This window comes from Malaclemys terrapin, chromosome 10 (assembly GCF_027887155.1).
Source record: "Malaclemys terrapin pileata isolate rMalTer1 chromosome 10, rMalTer1.hap1, whole genome shotgun sequence".
Taxonomy (NCBI): domain Eukaryota; kingdom Metazoa; phylum Chordata; order Testudines; family Emydidae; genus Malaclemys; species Malaclemys terrapin.
In genome coordinates this window covers 18,018,212-18,038,163 of record NC_071514.1, presented here as the reverse complement: position 1 = coordinate 18,038,163, position 19,952 = coordinate 18,018,212, and the positions used below count along the sequence as shown (strand labels likewise).

General features: G+C 47.3%; 1 protein-coding gene across 1 annotated transcript in view; it reads left to right on the top strand.

Annotated features, from left to right (window-relative positions):
* The first annotated feature begins 8,526 nt into the window (after positions 1–8,526).
* Positions 8,527–19,952, top strand: part of SH3GL3 (SH3 domain containing GRB2 like 3, endophilin A3) — a 91,591-nt gene continuing 80,165 nt past the window's right edge. The window contains exon 1 of the mRNA XM_054042773.1: positions 8,527–8,775. Within this exon, the coding sequence (XP_053898748.1) occupies positions 8,731–8,775 (45 nt within the window). The 5' untranslated portion in view covers positions 8,527–8,730. The remainder of the gene's footprint in view (positions 8,776–19,952) is intronic.

Genomic DNA, 19,952 nt, shown 5'->3' with positions numbered 1-19,952 from the left:
AAACATCCAGGGCATGCAGATATCCAATTTACTTTCATCAGCATTACGGGTAAAAGATGTTTCCATGTCACATTAAGTTGAATTTATATTATATAAGGTGCTGTCTGTCACAAGAATGATTTTAACCCTGCATCCCATAGTATGAATTGAAACCAACTGAAAGAAAATTGAGCATGTATTTTTGTGAGTGTGGTTAAGCCAAAATGTTTAATATTGTATCCTTTTCAATTAAGAAAAAATCTCTAAACACATTCCCCCAAAAGATCTTTATTCAAACCTCTGCTGGTTGCAAACCTATTACTGACAAACCTGAACAGATCATTATTACTAAAAAGGTACTGTATATGTATTACCTTTCCTGAGTAGTAATATAAGGTAAGAGCAGATTAATCTTTATTGTATCCCTGCACTTATTTGCTTCTGATTGATTTGTATAGGTTTAAGATATGTTATGTGTACCAATGTACAAATTATTTTTGCATTCAAATGAATGAAGATGGTTTCTGTTAACAGTGTTTCTCAAACTGGGGTCGCCGCCTATGTAGGGAAAGCCCCTGGTGGGCCGGGCTGGTTTGTTTACCTGCCGTGTCTGCAGGTCCAGCCGATCGTGGCGCCTACTGGCCACAGTTCGCCGCTGCAGGCCAATGGGAGCTGCTGGAAGGGGCAGCCAGTACGTCCCTTGGCCCGCGCTGCTTCCAGCAGCTCCCATTGGCCCTGGAGCAGCAAACCGCAGCTAGTGGGAGCCGGACCTGTGGATGCGGCAGGTAAACAAACCGGTCCGGCCCGCCAGGGGCTTTCCCTACACAAGCGGTGACCCCAGTTTGAGAAACACTGTATTAGAACACTTGCCTTAGTCCAGTCACCATTTTCAATTAATAATGTTATTTTTAGAAGGAACTTTTAACACTAGGCTACTTAATAATGTTGAGCAAAAATCAGAATTTTCATCCTGTGGAAAATTCCAATATTTCAACATTTATTTGTGTCCAAAAGCGGGATGAAAAGTTCATGTACTAACATTTTTATAGAATGAGAAATTAAAAAAAAACAAAAACAAAAAATTCAGTTTGGAAAAGGTGAAATGTTTCATTTTGGAATTTTCAATCAGAAAATGAAACTTTTGGGTATTGTTGAATCAAAATGGTTGAGTTCAGTGTTTTGAAATGACATTTTGAGGCAGTTCAACATTAAGCTGCCTCTTCCTAAACTGCTGCAGTACCTCATGGAATTGTAGTTTGGATACATGATGCTCCATTCTCCTCTATGGACTGTCCTCCCTGGCTGGACTACATCTTCCATGATGCAAAATAGTCTTCCCTCTGACTGAGCCACATGGTACATTATGGGGCTCACATGACTGCAGGTGCATCTTGGGAGATGTAGTTTAGTGAGGGAGCCTGGCCTATAGGGATTTTTTTTTTTTAAATTAATGGAGATATCCTATCTCCTAGAACTGGAAGGGACCCTGAAAGGTCATCAAGTCCAGCCCCCTGCCTTCAGTAGCAGGACCAAGTACTGCTTTTGACCTAGATCCCTAAGTGGCCCCCTGAAGGATTGACCTCACAACCCTGGGTTTAGCAGGCCAAAGGGGTATTAGTCACCCAAACTACAACTGGGGAGAGTTGGGGGGAAGGGGGGGAGAGAAGGCAATCCAAGGAGAAGGGTGTCATGTCATATTTTGTCAGTTTTCTCTTGGATGAAATTTGTGTGATATTATGTAGAGAGAGAAATGGAGGGAGGAGGAGGGGAAGGTTTGAGGAGTGGGTCAAAAGTGGTAAAAAGGCAGCTAGGATTGCAGGGATTCAATTAAGTTGGAGAAGTAGAGTTGTTTATCCTGGAAGAGATCAAGAACTGAAGAAGAACAGAACAAATTTGTAGTGGAGGAAGTCAGTCTGGTCATGGGCATTTCACCAGAGACACTGTAGCATGAGAGCAGGACCAGAGAAAGCAGATTTGGGGAGTGAATCAGAACTGGGTATTGACAGGGTGGACCTTGCCATAGGAGAGAGGGGCAAAAGAGTCAAGGATGGAAGAGACTGAAGCATGGAGAGAATTCAACAACTGTATCAATGGAAGAAAGAGCACGGAGGAGAGGCCTGAGGGCAGATGAGAAGGCACAGAAAGGCTGAGTGACAGGGCAAAGGGGGCTAATGGGCAATGCTGAAAGAGACCTGGTGATGGGGGAACTCAACAACAGAGATATCAGAAAGAGAGCAGAGCTCCATGAAGTCAAAATCAAATGAACAGCCCTATCAGTGAGTGGGACATTTGAAGCAAGCCTGCAGGTCAAATGAAGGTCTGAGGGTGAGGAAGTGTGCAGCTAGGGGGACAGATGGGTCATCAACATGGAAGTTGGAGTCACTGAGGATGAGTGTGGGAGACTGTGAAGAGGGGAGGAGGGAGAACCAGGTATTGAAATCAGAGAGAAAGGCTGATGAGAAGATGTTGGGTGGATGGTAGATGACAGGAACATGGAGGGGGAGAGGAGAGAAGTGTTGGATGTACTGCTGCTCAAAAGAGGAGATAATAGGAAGCAGGAGGACTGGGGCTGCAAACAGCAGGGACATGAGAGGAGAAGCCCAACTGCTCCACCATGGTCTGATCTGGGAGGGGAGTGTGAAAGGAGAGGCTTCCATAAGAGAGGGGGCAGCTGTAGAGGCAGTGTCAAATGAAGGGATCTAGTTCTCTGAGAGAGCCAGGAGCTGGAGAGAGTGACATATGAAGAGATTGAGAATGGACCAGAGACAACAAGAGAAGGGATGAGAGTAAGAGGGGGGGATGGACTTCAGGTTAGGAAGGTGGCACGAGGAGTGTTACTTCTGGGGGAATTCTGCACCACTGTGCGTGCACAAAATTCATATCCCCTGTAGATTTCTTTGCTTCCCCACAGAAAAATGACTTTCTGATGGGGAAGCAAAGGGAAGCCGCAAGAGTGATCACGCGCCTCTCCCCAGCAGAGCGGGCGCATCGTTTCAGACACCCAGAGCAGCTGGCGGAGAGATAAATCACAGTGGGGAGCGGGGCTTAGGATGCCCCTGCTGGTGGCTCAGGATGCTGGGCCCAGCTGCTAGTCCTGGCTGGGCTGGGGGTGGGAGGGAGGACAGGACTTCCTCTCTCCCTGCAAGGAACAGCTGGGGTCAGGGCAGACCCACCCCCAGAAACCTCCCACAGCTGCAGGAAGCTCTGCACCCTCCCCCCTTCCTGCCCCATTGCTCCTCAGCTGCGGTGGGAAGGATCACTGTGAGGGGAGCTACTCCCCCTGCCCGCCACCTGTGCATCTGGATACTCCCATACCCAGAGCCCCCCACTGAGCACCATTCCCCGGTATCCAGACCCTCCCTGAACTCAGATCACCCCTCGCTGAGCCTCCCGCACTCGATCTCCCATCCCACCAAGCCCCACTGCACCCAGACCCACCCCGCTGAGTCCCCCACAACCAGACCTCCCTGCTGAGCTCCATCCCCCCACACTCAGACCCCCCTGCTGAGCCCTAGTCACCTTCAGCTGGACTCCTCTGCAGAGTCCCATTGCCCTTGCACCTGCAACCCCCCAAAAAGCCTCTGTGCATCCAGATCCCCCTGCACCCGGACCCCCCACTGAGCTGCCTGCACACAGATTGCCCCACACAGAACCCTCTCACTCCACACCTGGATGCCTCCACACTAAGTCCCTCCACACTTGGATCCTGCTGGGCTGAACCTGCCTGCCCTTCAGCTGGTGCAACTGGTGTGGAGGGGAAGGGTCCTGGAGTGTTTCTGGGGCAGGCCTAGCCCTTGCGCTGTGTCAGCATCAGGTGCAGCCTCAAGGCCGAGTCCATGTCCTTGGGGTGGTGGGGAGGGCTGCAGGGGAATCTCCCACCTCTGTGCAGCCAGTGTCCCGTGCTCCTCACTGCCATGCTGGAGTCTCCACATTTATTTATTGACAAATAAAATTTGCAGAATTTTAAAATATTGTGCGCAGAATTTTTATATTTTTGGCACAGAATTCCCTCAGGAGCAGAGGGTGGAGGGGATAGAGAGGGTGCCAAGAATTAGTGTTCACGACTTCTTCAGCAGGGGATCTCCTGCTCGAAATATCAAGAGCCTTGCAATAAAATCATAAGAGTTGGCAACACTGATTACAGGGGCAGGGGATAAGAATGTGGGATTTGAGAAAGAGTCTGAATAGGAGCAGAGAGAGACAGAGTAGAAAGAAGGGGAATGTGGGGTGCAAGAGGGAGATTGAAGATCAGGAAAAAAGAGGATAGGTATTTACATTTTTTAGCATACTCAGAGGAGGAGGGCTCCCCAGGCAACAAGGCAATATCTTTAGCCAGGTTCTTTAAATATCAACCTGGTCCTTAATACATAACATATGGTGTTGTATATTAACATTTTATTGTAACTTTGTCTTAATAAAAAGTAAAAATTAGGAGAAGACTGGGGGAATAAAGGTTGGCAGAGCAAAAATGCGGGGGGAGTGATTGTAGGAGCTGAGCTGGGGACAGGGGACTGACTACAGGAGAGCAAGGAAAGTGAATGGGTGAGGAAATTGGGTGAAGGAGACAGGATAGCGATAAGGGAGAAGGCTGGAGAGGATAGAATGGCAACTGCCCCATTCTAATGGCTAAGAGAAGAAGAGTCCCATTCAGCAGCCAACTGGATCCCTTCATTTGACATCTTTGTGTGTATGTTTCAGATTGAACTTTGAAATACCCTGAAATACACACACTTTGGGGGTGAGTGGTTTCCCCCAAAAGCTCAAACACCTCAAAGCAAATTACGCCCTCCCCTCTGAAAAAATAATATTTAAATCTCATGACTTTTAAGACAGTCTCGTGACTTGGGGACCTGACTCATGATTTTTGAAGGCTTTAGATGGACAGTACTTAGGGTGACCAGACGTCCTGATTTTATCTGGACTGTCGCCATATTTGCTTGTTTGTACCGCGTCCCGACCAATGTGCGGTCGGGACACTGGACAAAAAAGCAGATGCTCCAGAGCCCGGAAGTGCTCACGCCCCCCCCCCCCGCCCCGACTCCGCCCCCTCCTCCCCCGATTGGCTCCCTCCCTGAATCCCCACCTCTTCCCCAGGCTCGCCATTCCTCCTCCTTCCACAAGCGCTGGAGGGAAGCCCCGGAGACGCAGGGGGAGCGCGGGGCCGGGGTGAGTGAGAGTCCGGCCTGGACCCGAGCGCAGGCAGGACTCAGTCGGGCGGTACTGGAGGGAGAGGAGTGGGGTGGCCTGCGGGGCCAGGCGGCGGCTGTTCTCCCCACTTGGGCAGTGGGACTCGGGAGCAGCCGCTGCTGCAGCTCCCACTGCCGCGGCCGGAGGAAGCGGCCATGGCATTTGGCGGCTGCGGCTCTGGTGCCCGGGCCCAAACCCCCTGAGCCCGGGCCTGCTGTGGGGACCCAGCAGCGCGCATGCTGTGCCCAGCCCCTGGCCAGTTCTGGGCTGGCTGCCCAGCTGGTGCAATCCCGCGGGCGGCCCCGGAGTGGGGGCAGCAGGCTCCAGCCCCCCCGTCCTGCTCGGGTCCCACAGGGGAATGAATGGGGCTGGGCTGCCGATGCCTCTGCCCGGGACTGCTGCGGGATTGCACCAGCTGGGCAGCCAGCCCAGACATGACTGGCCAGGGGCTGGGCGTAGCGTGTGCGCTCTGGGTCCCCGCAGCAGGCCCGGGCTCGAGGGGTTCGGGCCCGGACACCAGAGCTGCAGCCGCCGAGCTTGGCCATCGGCCGCTTCCTCCCCCCATGGGAACTGCAGCAGCGGCTGCTTCCGAGTCCCGCTGCCCAGGTGGGGGGGTTGTTGTTTTTTTTTTTTTGCTCTGCCACTTTTTTTTTTTTTTGCTCTGCCCCCTCCTCCCGCGTCCCAATATTTGACCTAGGTGATCTGGTCACCCTAACAGTACTACAGTCAGCACTGCCCATCCCAAGCATTCAAGAATCCTGAGTCAGACCCCACCAAATTATTCCTTTGCCAGTGGTACTGCTCAATTAAAGAATAGTATTATTACTATTAGTGTTACTAATCATTTCTGTTATTATTAAAGGAGGTGAATTTTTAATACATCGAATTTGGAACAGAAATTTTGTTTTTGGCTACAACACAAATAGCCTGATTTGCAAAATTTGGATCCCTGAGTTTGGAATTTGAAATTTGGGTGAGTTCAGGTGTGGGGTTTTGTTGCTGTCCCATCCCTTGATCATTATTATTAACCAAATTAGTTAAAAACACTTTGGAATTGCCTTGCCTCTTCTTTACTGTATTCATATCTTCCAAGTTCCTTGTAGCAATCAAAATGATCTGGACAAACTGGAGAAATGGTCTGAAGTAAATAGGATGAAATTCAATAAGGACAAATGCAAAGTACTCCACTTAGGAAGGAACAATCAGTTGCACACATACAAAATGGGAAATGACTGCCTAGGAAGGAATACTGCAGAAAGGGATCTGGGGTCATAGTGGACCACAAGCTAAATACGAGTCAACAGTGTAACACTGTTGCAAAAAAAGTGAACATCATTCTGGAACATATTAGCAGGAGTGTTGTAAGCAAGACACGAGAAGTAATTCTTCCCCTCTGCTCTGCACTGATTAGGCCTCAACTGGAGTATTGGGTCCAGTTCTGGGCGCCACATTTCAGGAAAGATGTGGACAAACTGGAGAAAGTCCAGAGAAGAGCAACAAAAATGACTAAGTATCAGGGGGTAGCCGTGTTAGTCTGTATCTACAAAAACAACAAGGAGTCTGGTGGCAAGTGAGGTTTTAACTCACGAAAGCTTATGCCCAAATAAATCTGTTAGTCTTTAAGGTGTCACCAGACTCCTTGTTGTTTTTGTAAAAATGACTTTAAAGGTCTGGAAAACATGACCTATGAGGGAAGATTGAAAAAACTGGGTTTGTTTAGTCTGGAAAAGAGAAGACAGAGGGGACACGATAACAGTTTTCAAGTACATAAAAGGTTGTTACAAGGAGGAGGGAGAAAAATTGTTCTTCTTAACCTCTGAGGATAGGACAAGAAGCAATGGGCTTAAATTGCAGCAAGGGAGGTTTAGGTTGGACATTGGGAAAAACTTTCTAACTGTCAGAGTGGTTAAGCACTGGAATAAATTGGCTAGGGAGGTTGTGGAATCCCCACCATTGGAGATTTTTAAGAGCAGGTTGGACAAACACCTGTCAGGGATGGTCTAGATCAGGGGTTCTCAAACTAGGGGTCAGGACACCTCAAGGGGTCATGAGGTTATTACATGGGGGGTTGCGAGCTATCAGCCTCCACCCTAAACCCTGCTTTGCCTCCAGCATTTATAATGGTGTTAAATATATAAACAAGTGTTTTTGATTTATAAAGGGGGTCTCACTCAGAGGCTTGCTATGTGAAAGGGATCACCAGTACAGAAGTTTGAGAAACACTGGTCTAGATAATACTTAGGACTTGTCTACACTGGCAACATTAAAGCGCTGCCGTGGCAGTGCATTAACGTGGCTTCTGTAGTCACGGCACAGCGCTGGGAGGGAGCTCTCCCAACGCTCTAAAAAACCCACCTCCACGAGGGGCGTAGCTCCCAGCGCTGGTGCACTGTCTATACTGACACGTTACAGCGCTGAAACTTACAGCGCTCAGGGGAGTGTAGACATGCCCTAAGTTCTGCCATGAATACAGGGGACTGGACTAGATGACCTCTCGAGGTCCCTTCCAGTCCTATGATTCTATGAAAATCCTGTGCAAAACACAACAGTGAAATGCACTATATGAATGACATAGGTGTAGTGTAGATAGATAGGCAAGCAGGTCTTGGGGTGTCTTAAGTTGGGTAAATGAAGAAGAGAGAGAGAGAAATTAGATAACAAAGATTAGATGAAATATAAAGATGAGAAAAATAAGATAAGGCTGCTGGTGTACAACCTATCATGTTGACCAATAGTGTCTCATTATTTCCTTGCAATCCCCCAACTGTTTTTCTGTCCCCACCTGCAGTCTCTTGTCTTATACTTAGTTTTTAAAGGCTTTGGCGCAGGGACCGTCTTTTTGTTCTGTGTTTGTACAGCGCCTAGCACACTGGGGTCCTGGTCCATGACTAGGACTTCCAGGTGCTACAATAAATAACAAGATGTGGGAGAGTGCATGAGCTTGACTGGACAGAGTAATTGGCTAGCGATGAGGCGAGATAAGGAAAGAGCAAGATTAGACAGAGAGGTTGAGAGACTGAAAAGGAAACTGAGTAGGGAGCTGGCCAGACACATGGATAAAGGGATAGACGGCTCCGGGTACTTGGCGAAGTGTACAGCGTGGGAATGATGCCCCTGCCTGCATTCTGAGGTTCTTGTGTGTGTTCTCGGGCTGGTAGCAGCCTGGCAGGGACCTCTCCGGCCGACTCAACGCTCCCTCCCTCCAGAGTTGCTGGAACCTCTTCGCTCCCTCCTTCTACCGTCTCCATGCAACACTGTAGCGTGGGCGTCATCTGATTCCCCAATCGGCAGACAGCTGTGGCTCTCTCATTTACATAGACTTCGCCGGGGGCCAATGGGCTGGCAGCAGTGGAGCCCGTTTGGAAGGCGATGTTTCCACCCGCGCGGGGTTCCAGCGCTGTGTGTGCCCGTGACACAGCCAGCGGCCGGGCTGGCCCTAACAGCCGGGAAGGGACTGGCCGGGCGCTCGGCCTGGGCAGCGCTAGGAACCGCCTATTGTTCGCTGCGGTGTAGGCTCCTGGGAGCGGCTGCTGAGCCCGGAGGAGGGGGCGCCGCGGGGACAGGATGTCTGTGGCGGGGCTGAAGAAGCAGTTCCACAAAGCCAGCCAGGTAAGAGAAGCGGGCCCTGGGGCGGGTGGAATGGCAGTGCCCCCGCTGCCTGGCATTCAAGGGTTACCCCTGCGGGGAATTACCCCCTCTCACGCAGGGGTTTCCCTTCACCTTCTCTGTCCAGCTAGAAGGATTACCCCCTCCCATACAGGGTTACATACATTTAAACCCTCCCCTGCTGGGGGTGGTTACCCACTCACCCGGGGTGTTACCTCCAATCCCTCCCCTTCCAGGGAGAGAGTTGTCAAACTACTCTTATTACCCCCTTGTACCCCGGGATTTATCCCTTTATTCACCCAATACCTTCCAGGAGGATGACCCCCTTGAATCTGCCGTTTCTGAGGCGGGATTCCCCCCCCACACACCCACCCAGGACATTATCTCCCCCCCTTCCAACGCTATTATTAATGTTAATTAATTGGGGCAGAGCCACAAAACAATCAAGGATGTGCTAGGTGCTGTACACGGGTCTCTTTCATCCAAGCTATTAGTTACATCATATCCCTTCACATATTGCCCCTTTATTAGGCAGCTGGGGGCCTACCCTGTTATTCTCCTGGTTTTACTCTTCCATTCTGGGATGTCACCCTCTTGTTTTATAGGGGTTACCAACCCTTCCAAGGAGTTTCTCCCTTTTCTAGGTGTCACATGCTATCATCCATTTCTAGGTGACTTTACCACCCTCAGCTTCCAAGGAATTGCCACTTCTCCTCTTCCCCTCTCCGTGGTTCATCTTTTACCATGATCCTTTCCTCTCCTATTTTCTACCCCCTTTATGTCATGTGACTCTCTTACACACTTTTGCTGATTTTCTCCAGGATATGAAACCCTCTTTGGTAGCAGGTGAATTGATTGCTGAGTATCATGAGCTGACATGAAAAGAATGTATTTTTGCTGATAGTTTCAGCAGCCATTCTCTATAGCTGAAGTGTATAGAAATCTGTTCAATGAAGATGCTGAGCACCAGCCACCTGTGTAGGTTAGATGGTTTGTTTGTTCTAAGTCCCAAGAGCTATGTAATTCTGTTTGCTATTATTAATGATAATGGTAACACTGAAATCAGCTGTAACCTGTTGAGTCTAGTTAGGCTCTGCTTGTTCTTGCTGTGAATGGAGAAAATGAGGGTTCACTGCCTGATTGCCTGGCTGTCATTTTGTTGTGTTTTGTTGTCTTTATTTCTAGTATCTGATGGTTTGTGAACAATGCACACACATCAAAAACGTTTGGAAGGGAGTCATGTTCTTATCTTTCCTTGCAATAATGTCTTTTCAAGGCATCTGACTAATGTTTGGATGAAACAGTGTTACGAATTTACGTGCTCTGCTCAACTCTCATCATGCCCATGACAAAATGTGGAGATCCCTAGATAAAGATATTCAGGGGGTAACTTGCAGATAGTTTGGGCTTGTGCACCTTGAGTGTAAGATCTCTTATGATGATAAATGATACAACCTTAAATATGGTGCCTTCATAATACAGAGAACAAAAACCCCATAGCTGAGGAAGTTAGAGATGTAACCACAACAAAAGCAACATATAGTGTAGAAATTGCTAGTGACAGTGTGTTGCAATCTACCCAATCCTCTGGGAGATAATGAGCTAACAGAAACCAAAGTGGTGTATGTCTAGAACAAGCTAATAGAAATGTAGTGAGAGATGATACTGCACTGCTTCCTATATTTAGTACAGCATATAACCAGGAAATTTTAAAAAGCACATCATGACCCAGAGCCTGATCTTGCTCCCATTGTGGTCAAGACAAAGCTCCCATTTCTTTCTGTGGTGCAGGATTGAATCTATAGTATGAAGTAAAGTGACTCAAGATACCTATGATTCTTAAGTAAAAGCACTAGTATAGCTGAAATTCCAGGGTGGGCTGGGAGTGAGGAAGACCTATTGCATTGTGTTCTCGAAAATGCTGAAAAAAATCCAAGGCAGTTGTTTTAGAACAAATTTTGGAAGAATTCAGCAGCTAGTATTGGGTGAAATGGAACAGGGTAAAGTAGTAGATGGGAAACACACAAGAGAAATTAGGAGTTTATGTATGGTCAAAATGTATGTGCTATCTAACTAATATGACTAACCCTCAGCAATCCATCCTCCCCACACACATACTCATATACTTTAAACTAATTTATAGCAGACAAACAAGGAGAGCAAAAAATAAGCCAGTGGAATAAAGAGGTTATGCCAACTGGAAATATTATGATAGAATTAAATTCAGAGAGTGTACTTATAATAATTACAAGACGAGCAAATGTGGAGTATGAAAGGAATATTGCTCATAAGGGCTTTTTATTTGTAAGTGCATAAAGAATAAGAGATCACTGAAGGAGGCATAAGTATCTCTCTGTATATGGAATGAATGAGAGATGTCAAGGATAACTGTTGCCCGAAGAGGTAGGCATTGCTTGGGGGGAATGAAATTAATTCTTTGCGTCAATGTTCCCAAAGGAGGATGGGGGCAGATGACAGAAACAGGCAAATTTCCCAGAGGAGGAGAAGGAAATTCTGAAGGGGAATGAGGATCATGCCAGGCATGTGATAAAGAAATGAGAACATTTACAGACTGACAGAACTTGAAGACAAGAAATCTAAAGAAAGAAGCATGTCAGATCAGAGTCTACACTTACCAAATGCATTAATCATGTTGAAAATACAGAGATCTTGGCATTTCTTAGGCATTTTATGTTACAAGAGATTCTTATCCTGTTACAACAGGTATGATATTCTGTTCAGCTGGAATAACCCAAAACTCTCTGTTCCAGTCTCTTGAACCTGGAATTTCATCATTATACATCTCCATTTATCGTAAATATAACTTACATTCTATAAAAAGAGAGCGCTTTTTCATTTTCTTTCTGTGTTGCAGTTTTTACATCACCTTTCCACAAGCTTCTTGTCCATTAATTTTACTTCCAAGTTCTGAATTTCAGGAAAAAACATAATTACAAAATGTTTTATACACCACAAACGTTTGAATTGAATATTTGAATAACATGGATCTGACTTAAAAAATGTGAATGTAATTTGTCAAAACTTGTGATCAAGTAAATTTTGGTTTTTTTTGTTTGTTTTAAAGGTCCTAAATAAAAGTGGCCAGTTTTTACTGCTTTAAAGGAGTTCACAGAAAGTTAAGGATGACATGGTCTTACTTCTTTAGTCAGGGTACTAAAAGATCCTCTTGCCTGTGGATTTGTAATTGTATTTTTGAGTTCATTATAAACGTTTGTTTCCTGAAGTTTTGCCCTATTTGTATTCCCCCCCCCTCCTTTAGAAGTACAAGTCCACAATGACCCTCATTTCATCAGCCCCACTGTTGGGTAATAATTTTTGATGGTTAGTGATAGAAAGCCATGAGAATGTCTTATTTACTACATGAACTCAGCTCTTCATTGCTATATTAATTGTACTTTTGCCTATTTCAGCTTCTAGGGGGCAAATTCTGCCCTACCTTATATCCTGTGCAAGCCCATTGACTTCATTCTGGTTTCAGATGGTGTAAGTAAAGTTAGAATTTGGCCTTAAATACATTATAGCTTTTTGGGGTTGGTAGTGGATAGGGTTACCATAGGTCCGGATTTCCCCGGACATGTCCAGCTTTTTGGTACTCAAATCCCCATCCGGGGGGAATTGCCCAAAAGCCGGACATGTCCGGGGAAATAGGGAGGCAGCATAAGCCAGGGTCCGCCCAGCCCCAGCACAACCCGTCGGGTCCGCAGCGCAGCCCAGCCACCCGGCTACATTGTAGCGAGCTCGGGTGGGGGAAGGGGAGGGGCGCAGCCGCAGAAGGCGGTGAAGGGGCCGCTGCTGCCCCTGGAGGCCGGGCGGACCACGCGCCCCAGCCGAGCCCGCAGGCCATGGGGAGGCTGGGCCCAGCCAGCGGGAGTGCGGCATGTGCAGGGAGTGCGGCAGGGAGGAGGCTGCGGCACGGGGCAGGGAGTGCAGCGTGTGCTGGGGCTGCAGGGACCCGCGCTGCCCCGGTCGCCGCTGAGCATCCGAAGCCCCTGCCAGGCAGAGGCTGCCGGGTGAGCGGGAGAGCAGGGCAGGCGGGGGAGGGTGCAGAGGCTGCAGGGCGAGGAGGAGCAGGGCAGGCAGGGGCATAGAGGCTGCAGGGGCAGGGCAGGCGGGGGGCGCAGAGGCTGCAGGGGTGGGGGGGTGCAGGGGCTGCAGGGCCAGTGGGGAGCAGGGGGCATAGAGGCGGCGGGGGTGTGTGTGCAGGGGCTGCAGGGTGAGTGGGGAGCAGGGAAGCACTTAGCAACCCCCAACCAAGATCAGAGCAGGAGGGAGGAGGGGGAATGCGGGGTGCTCAGAGGAGGGGGCAGAGTTAGGGAAGGGACTTTGGGGAAGGGGTTGGAATGGGGGCGGGGAAGGGATGGGGTTGGGGAGGTGCCGGGGGTGGGGAAGGGGCAGAGTTGGGGCGGGGCTGGGGGCGGGACTGGGACCCCATGGAGTGTCCTCTTTTTTTAAATGTTTGAATATGGTAACCCTAGTAGTGGAAGAGTTAAAAGTCTTGAAGAAAACTAGAAAGGCAACAACGACTTTATTATATATGTTATTCAGGCTGAATTTAAAGACAGACTATGCAAGCAAACTGGAGTCAGGAGCATTCTCATTCCCATGTAACTCCTCTGACTGATAAGACACTTAACCAATGAAGCACAAGATAGAAGCACTGGAACATCAAAATAACTCTCATTGGTTGATCACTGGCTCTGAGAGCAGGATATTTCTGAGAGCTGATTAATTCTATTATGGGCCTCATTTACAACACAGGTTTTCTCCTGTTTATTGATATATTTCCAAATTGAAATTTAAAAAAAAGCAACCCACAGAGAACTTTCCTTTTGATCAATAGTTTGTCTACCGTCTGTTACCACCATTCTTGTAGCTTCTGCAAAAAGAACAGGAGTACTTGTGGCACCTTAGAGACTAACAAATTTATTAGAGCATAAGCTTATGCTGTAGTCCACGAAAGCTTATGCTCTAATAAATTTGTTAGTCTCTAAGGTGCCACAAGTACTCCTGTTCTTTTACGGATACAGACTAACACGGCTGCTACTCTGAAACTTGTAGCTTCTGTTTCCTGTTTTTTAACTCAAAAACATTTTGCCACAGTAAGTTTGTCTGACTTTTTGGTACTGCTTTTGTAATCCTCTTTCATATCCCAGTTGCATGTTTGTGGTAATTTAACCCAAATAGTGGTTGGATTTCATTTTCAGGTGTAAGCTAGGAATGTTTTTTAGAGAGATGTTTCTGTTTTTTAATAAAGCTGTAAACAGAGTTGAGGCATCATGCACCATAACACTTAGGAGCTATTATTACTTATTGAGCTCCAAAACTGTGTAAGGCCCAGTACCTGAATATAAGGAGACATGAGCTGGTATTTTCAAAGGGGCTGGGCACCACTCAGTGGGAGTTGAGTGCCTCATGCCCTTATTCTCCTTTGAGAATTCATGCCATGGTGTCTGACTCAGGGAGCTTTCAGTTGACCTCTCAATACATTTTTGGCTTTTTAAAAAATATACTATATAAAACCTGTGGTTGGTGCAGAAGTCCTTATGCAACAACAGCTTCTGTATTTACAGCCTACTCAAACAACTCTTCTTAAATAGTTATCAGATACATTCCTTGCATTGGCTTCTGAAAGATAGCAGTAGTTCTCTGTGAGAAACAAAGATGTTAACAATTGATACCCAAAGACTAACGATGATTTAACTAACAACGTAAAAGCAAATATTCTCCTGTGACCTTGTCTCTTTATATGCTCTTAATGACACAGAAGTCTCTCTAGGTAATGTATCTATAGCAAATGCTTTTGAAGGCCTCCTTGAATTGATTGTACTGTTCACTGTCAGCAATGCCTGCTTTCTGGCCAGAGGCTGATCTCTTTGATATTGTTCTAATTACACTGATTTAAGTGGACTAAATCAGGAGTAACTCTAATGTAAATATGATTAGAATCAAGATCTTAGTTACTTCCTTACGGAAGAATGTGTCTCTGTATGTCTTTTTCCCCCTCTTTCTTTAATGTGTATATGTCAAAGGTGGATGACATTAGCCTGCGTGTAACACTCCCACCTGTTATATCTTTATTTATATCAGGGCTGACATAGGTTGTCAATGTCCCGATGTTAATCAATTTGTTTTATTTTTACTATAAACTAACTCAGTGCCATGTTTAAATGGAAGGGTGTATTTACCCCAGTTAAATTAATAACCTGTGATGTGTTTGTGTGTCTTTAGAGCAGGGTGGGCAAACTTTTTGGCCCGAGGGCCATATCTGGGTATGGAAATTGTATGGCGGGCCATGAATGCTCCTGAAATTGGGGGCTGGGGTGCTGGCTCTGGCTGGGGGTGCAGGCTCTGGGGTGGGGCCAGAAATGAGGAGTACAGGCTGCAGGAGGGGGCTCTGGGATGGGGCAGGAGGTTGGTGTGTGTGTGTGTGTGGGGGGGTGAGGGCTCCAGCTGGGGGTGTGGGCTCTGGGGATGAGAGGTTGGGGGTGCAGGTGGGTGCTCTGGGCTGGGACTGAGGGGTTTGGAGAGTGGGAGTGGGATCAGGGCCGGGGCATGGGGTTGAGATGTGGGAGGGGGTCAGGGGTGAAGGCTCTGGGTGGTGCTTACCCCAAGCAGCTCCCAGAAACAGCGGCATGTCCTCCTCCGGCTCCTGTGCGGAGGCACAGCCAGGCGGCTCTGCACCCTGCCCTGTCCTCAGGTGCCACCACGCAGCTCCCATTGGCCGTGGTTCCTGGCCAATGGGAGCGGCAGGGGCAGCGCTTGGGGTGGGGGCAGCATACGGAGCCCCCTGGCTGCCCCTACACGTAGGAGCCGGAGGGGGGACATGCTTCTGCTTCCGGGAGCCACACAGAGTGGGGCAAGCCCCTGACCCCACTCCCCAGCTGGAGTGCTGGAATGGGGCAAGCACTCCAGCTGGGGAGTGGGGTTGGGGTTGGATGCAGCCCACCCCTGCTTTAGAGGAATCAACAAATCTTCTTATTTCTCTGTAGTGTCTAGGAGAGGGCTGGACACTACAGAGCACACAGTTTCTGGGAAAATTTGGGAGTGGGAGTGTATTGGGGTCACCCTGCAAGAAGTAACTAAGAGACTGGTAGAGACCAGGGAGTACGACTGATGTTTTGCTGGCAGGCTTCTGGGGTCAGAGTTGCTGCAGTTATCCACAGACACTCAGGGTGTGACTTGCATACTTGGTGCTACCTGTGAACGTCCCAGGCAGAGAGTTACAGTAGCAAAGCATTTGGAGCACTCAAGGTTACAGGGTAGGTGGAGATTCAATCCCTCACTGGTCTGGATTACACCCCGAACTCCGTAACATAGGTTAAGAGATGCTAAGCAAAAGGAATAAAATAATAGATATCTCACCCACCTTGTAACTAATATTCTGGGACCAATATGGCTACAACACTGCATACATAAAGTCTTAAGTAAATAAACCATTCCTGTGCATTACCCAGTGTCCACCTTATATTTAGCTGTGACACTCTGAATACATTTCCCAGACTTGAAGAATATCTCTGTGTAAGCTAAAATTCTTGTCTCTTTCTCCAACAGAAGTTGGTTCAGTAAAAGAGTTTATAAATATTAACAGAAGCAGAGACTGTAGTACCTGGATAAACCAAAAAGAGGCAAATATATGTGAAAGAAACCCTAAGTCTCACTATTGAAATTGAGAGAGAAACTCGTTTTGACTGAATGACACTTATAATTGTGCCAAGTGACCACAACTCTTATCACACAGTCCAGTGTTTCCCAAACTTGGGACGCCACTTGTGTAGGGAAAACCCCAGGCCGGTTTGTTTACCTGCGTGTCCGCAGGTCTGGCCGATCGTGGCTCCCACTGGCCGCGGTTCGCTGCTCCAGGCCAATGGGAGCTGCTGGAAGCGGCGGCCAGTACGTCCCTCAGCCCGCACCGCTTCCAGCAGCTCCCATTGGCCTGGAGCAGCGAACTGCGGCCAATGGGAGCCGCGATCGGCCAGACCTGCGGACACGGCAGGTAAACAAACCGGCCTGGGGTTTTCCCTACACAAGCGGCGTCCCAAGTTTGGAAAACACTGAGCTAGACCGTTGCTGACAGGTGTTTGTTGAACCTGTTCTTTAAAACTTCCAGGGACAGAGATTCCACAACCTCCTTAGGTAACTTGTTTCTCTTTAACTACCCTTACAGTTAGGAAGGTTTTCCTGATGTCTAACGTAAATCTCCCTTACTGCAATATAAACCCATTACTTCTTGTCCTGTTCTCAATGGTTAAGGAGAACAATCTATCACCCTCCCCTTTATAACAATCCTTTAAATACTTGAAGACTGTTATCATTCCACGCCCCCAACCCCCAGTCTTCTCTTCTCTACAAACCCAATTTTTTCAATCACTCCTTTTAAGTCATGAACTTCGAGACCTTGATTAATTTTTTTTTCTCTCCAATTTGTCCACATTGTTCCTGAAGCATGGTGCCCAGAAATGGACACAGTACTCCAGTAGAAGCCTTATCAGTGCTGAGTAGCGTGGAAGAATTATTTCTCATGTCTTGCTTACACTTCTGCTAGTCCATCCCAGAATGGTATTCGCTTGTTTTGCAACAGTATTACATTGCTGACTCTCATTTAGTTTGTGATCCACTATAACCCCCAGATCCTTTTCTGCAGTACTCATTCCTAGGCGTCATTTTCCATTTTGTATTTGTGAAATTAATTATTCCTTCCTAAGTGTAGTACTTTGCATTTGTTCTTATTGAATTTCATCCTATTTATTTTAGACTGTTTCTTCGTCAAGATCATTTTGAATTCTAATCCTGTTATCCAAAGTGCTGGCAACCTTTCTCAGCTTGGTATCATCCACAAACTTTATAAATGTACTCTCTATGCCACTACCCAAATTATTTATGAAGATATTGAATAGAACCAGACCCAAGACAAATCCATGTGGGACACCATTTGAATATGCCATTCCAGCTTGACTATGAACTATTGATAACTACTCTCTGTGTACAGTTTTCAAACCATTTGCGCACCCACCTTATATAGTAGGTTTGTCTGAGGCTATATTTCCATTGTTTGTTTATGAGAGGGTCATGTGAGACAATATCAAAAGCTTTACTAAAGTCAAGATATCACATCTACTGCTTCATATTTGACCTATCCAAAAGTCTTAGTACCCTGTCAAAGAAGGATATGGATTTAGTTCCCAGCTCTGTGACAATTTTCCATGTAACATTGAGCAAATGATGTAATCATCCTGTATTAGGGTTACCATATCTCATAAATTAAAAAAAGAGGACCCTCCACTGGCCCTGGCCCCACCCATTTCCCCACCCCTAACCCCGCCCCAACTCGGCCCCTTCCCCACCCTAACTCCGCCCCCTCCTCCCTTCCACTCCCAGCCAGGGGGAAAGGGCTGCCCCAGTGCTACCGGCTTCAGGGTTTGCCGGGCAGCCCCCAGACCCTGCGCCCCCAGCCGGCGCTTCCCCAGCGCAGCTGGAGCCCGGGAGGGGAAGCGCCCAGCCGGGGGCGCAGGGTCTGGAGGCTGCCCAGCAAACCGTGAAGCCGGTAGCGCTCGGGCTTTGGGCAGCCCCTATGCCTCCGGACCCTGCGCCCCCAGCCGGGCACTTCCCCTCCCGGGCTCCGGCGGCGCAGAGTCTGGAGGCACGGGGCTGTCCGAAGCCGGTAGCGCTCGGGCAGCCCGGCTCTTAAACAGAGCCGAAGAGTCAGGGAGGAGCAAAGCCGCCATTTTCCCGGACATGTTCGGCTTTTTGGCAATTCCCCCCGGACGGGGGTTTGACTGCCGAAAAGCCGGACATGTCCGGGAAAAAGAGGACGTATGGTAACCCTATCCTGTATCTCAGTTCCCATCTGTAAAACAGGGATACACAGGTAGTGAGGATGTGAGGATAAATCTGTTAACCATTGAGACACTGAAATACTATGGAATGAGTCCTGAGCAAGACAGAATTACTTACACCTGTCATAAAAATGTTTAGCTAGTCTGCACAGCCAGCATGTTAGCAAAATGTTTGCCAAATTTATATGTCTATGGTGGCAGGACAATGAGGGATGAGGGGAAGCCTCCCTAATCTTTAAGGCTTTCATTTGCACAGCAGGAAATGGATGCAAAACTTTAAACGTCAGTAACACTCACAACCAGGGCACAATAAAAGGGCTACAATCAAGATGGACAAGGAAAAAAGGAAAGAAAGATGAACTTGTGGTTGATCACAGAAGTGAACACCAGTCTGGAATCTATTCCCAGCATTGCCACGTACCACCTCTGTAATAGAGGACATGTTGCTTAAGTTCTCTGTGTTTCAATTTCTACACTTGTAAACTGGTGATAGTAATATCAGTTGCCCTGGAATATTGTGGGGCTTTCTTACTCAAACATGTAAAATTCATTGTGATCCCCAGATGGAAGGGGCTTTAGAAAATGATTACAGTATTTGAAGTCTGTGCAAGCTTATTCCTAGTTTTCAAATATCTTTTTAGACTAGACATTTTCTAAAAACTGCCTGCTCTCTAAAATTAGGAGTGCTAGGATGTTGAAATCCCCATGCCAGGAAACCCACACATAAGGGCATGTCTCCAAGAGAAGCAGTTGTGACCATTTCAGCCTCCTTACAGGTCATGAACTAGCAGAAGGCAGTAGTAATATAAACATGCAATTACGATTTCTAGAAATGGAACTCTTAAGGCTTGCAGTAGGTGGGTCACCAAGTCTGGGAGCTGAGAATCTAATATTGACACAGCCTGCAATTTGGAGGACTTGCAGCTGTGTGTTTAAAAACGATTCTCAGAAAATCATTACAGTAGAGAAAATTTGTTTTGTAATAGAGTCAGATCTGGAACTGTCTTCCTTACGTTGTGTATCCTTTTAAAATCGTCTTGCTTTATTGGAGCATGTCATGCAAGCATAATGAAACTCCAGGCTGAAGCTGACACTCCATTCTGAACTCATATTATTGTCTGAGTCACTGCAAAACATACTGTGTGATATATTACAGTATGTTCTCTTGAGAACCTGCAATACTAAGGACAAGTAGACCAGTTAAACACAGTAACAATATCACTTTTAAATGTCCTTGTATTTATTAGTTTGCATCACTACCTAAATGCTACTTGAATCTATTGTCTTAAATATTACTTATTTGTTAAACATAACCAAATTCTCTTG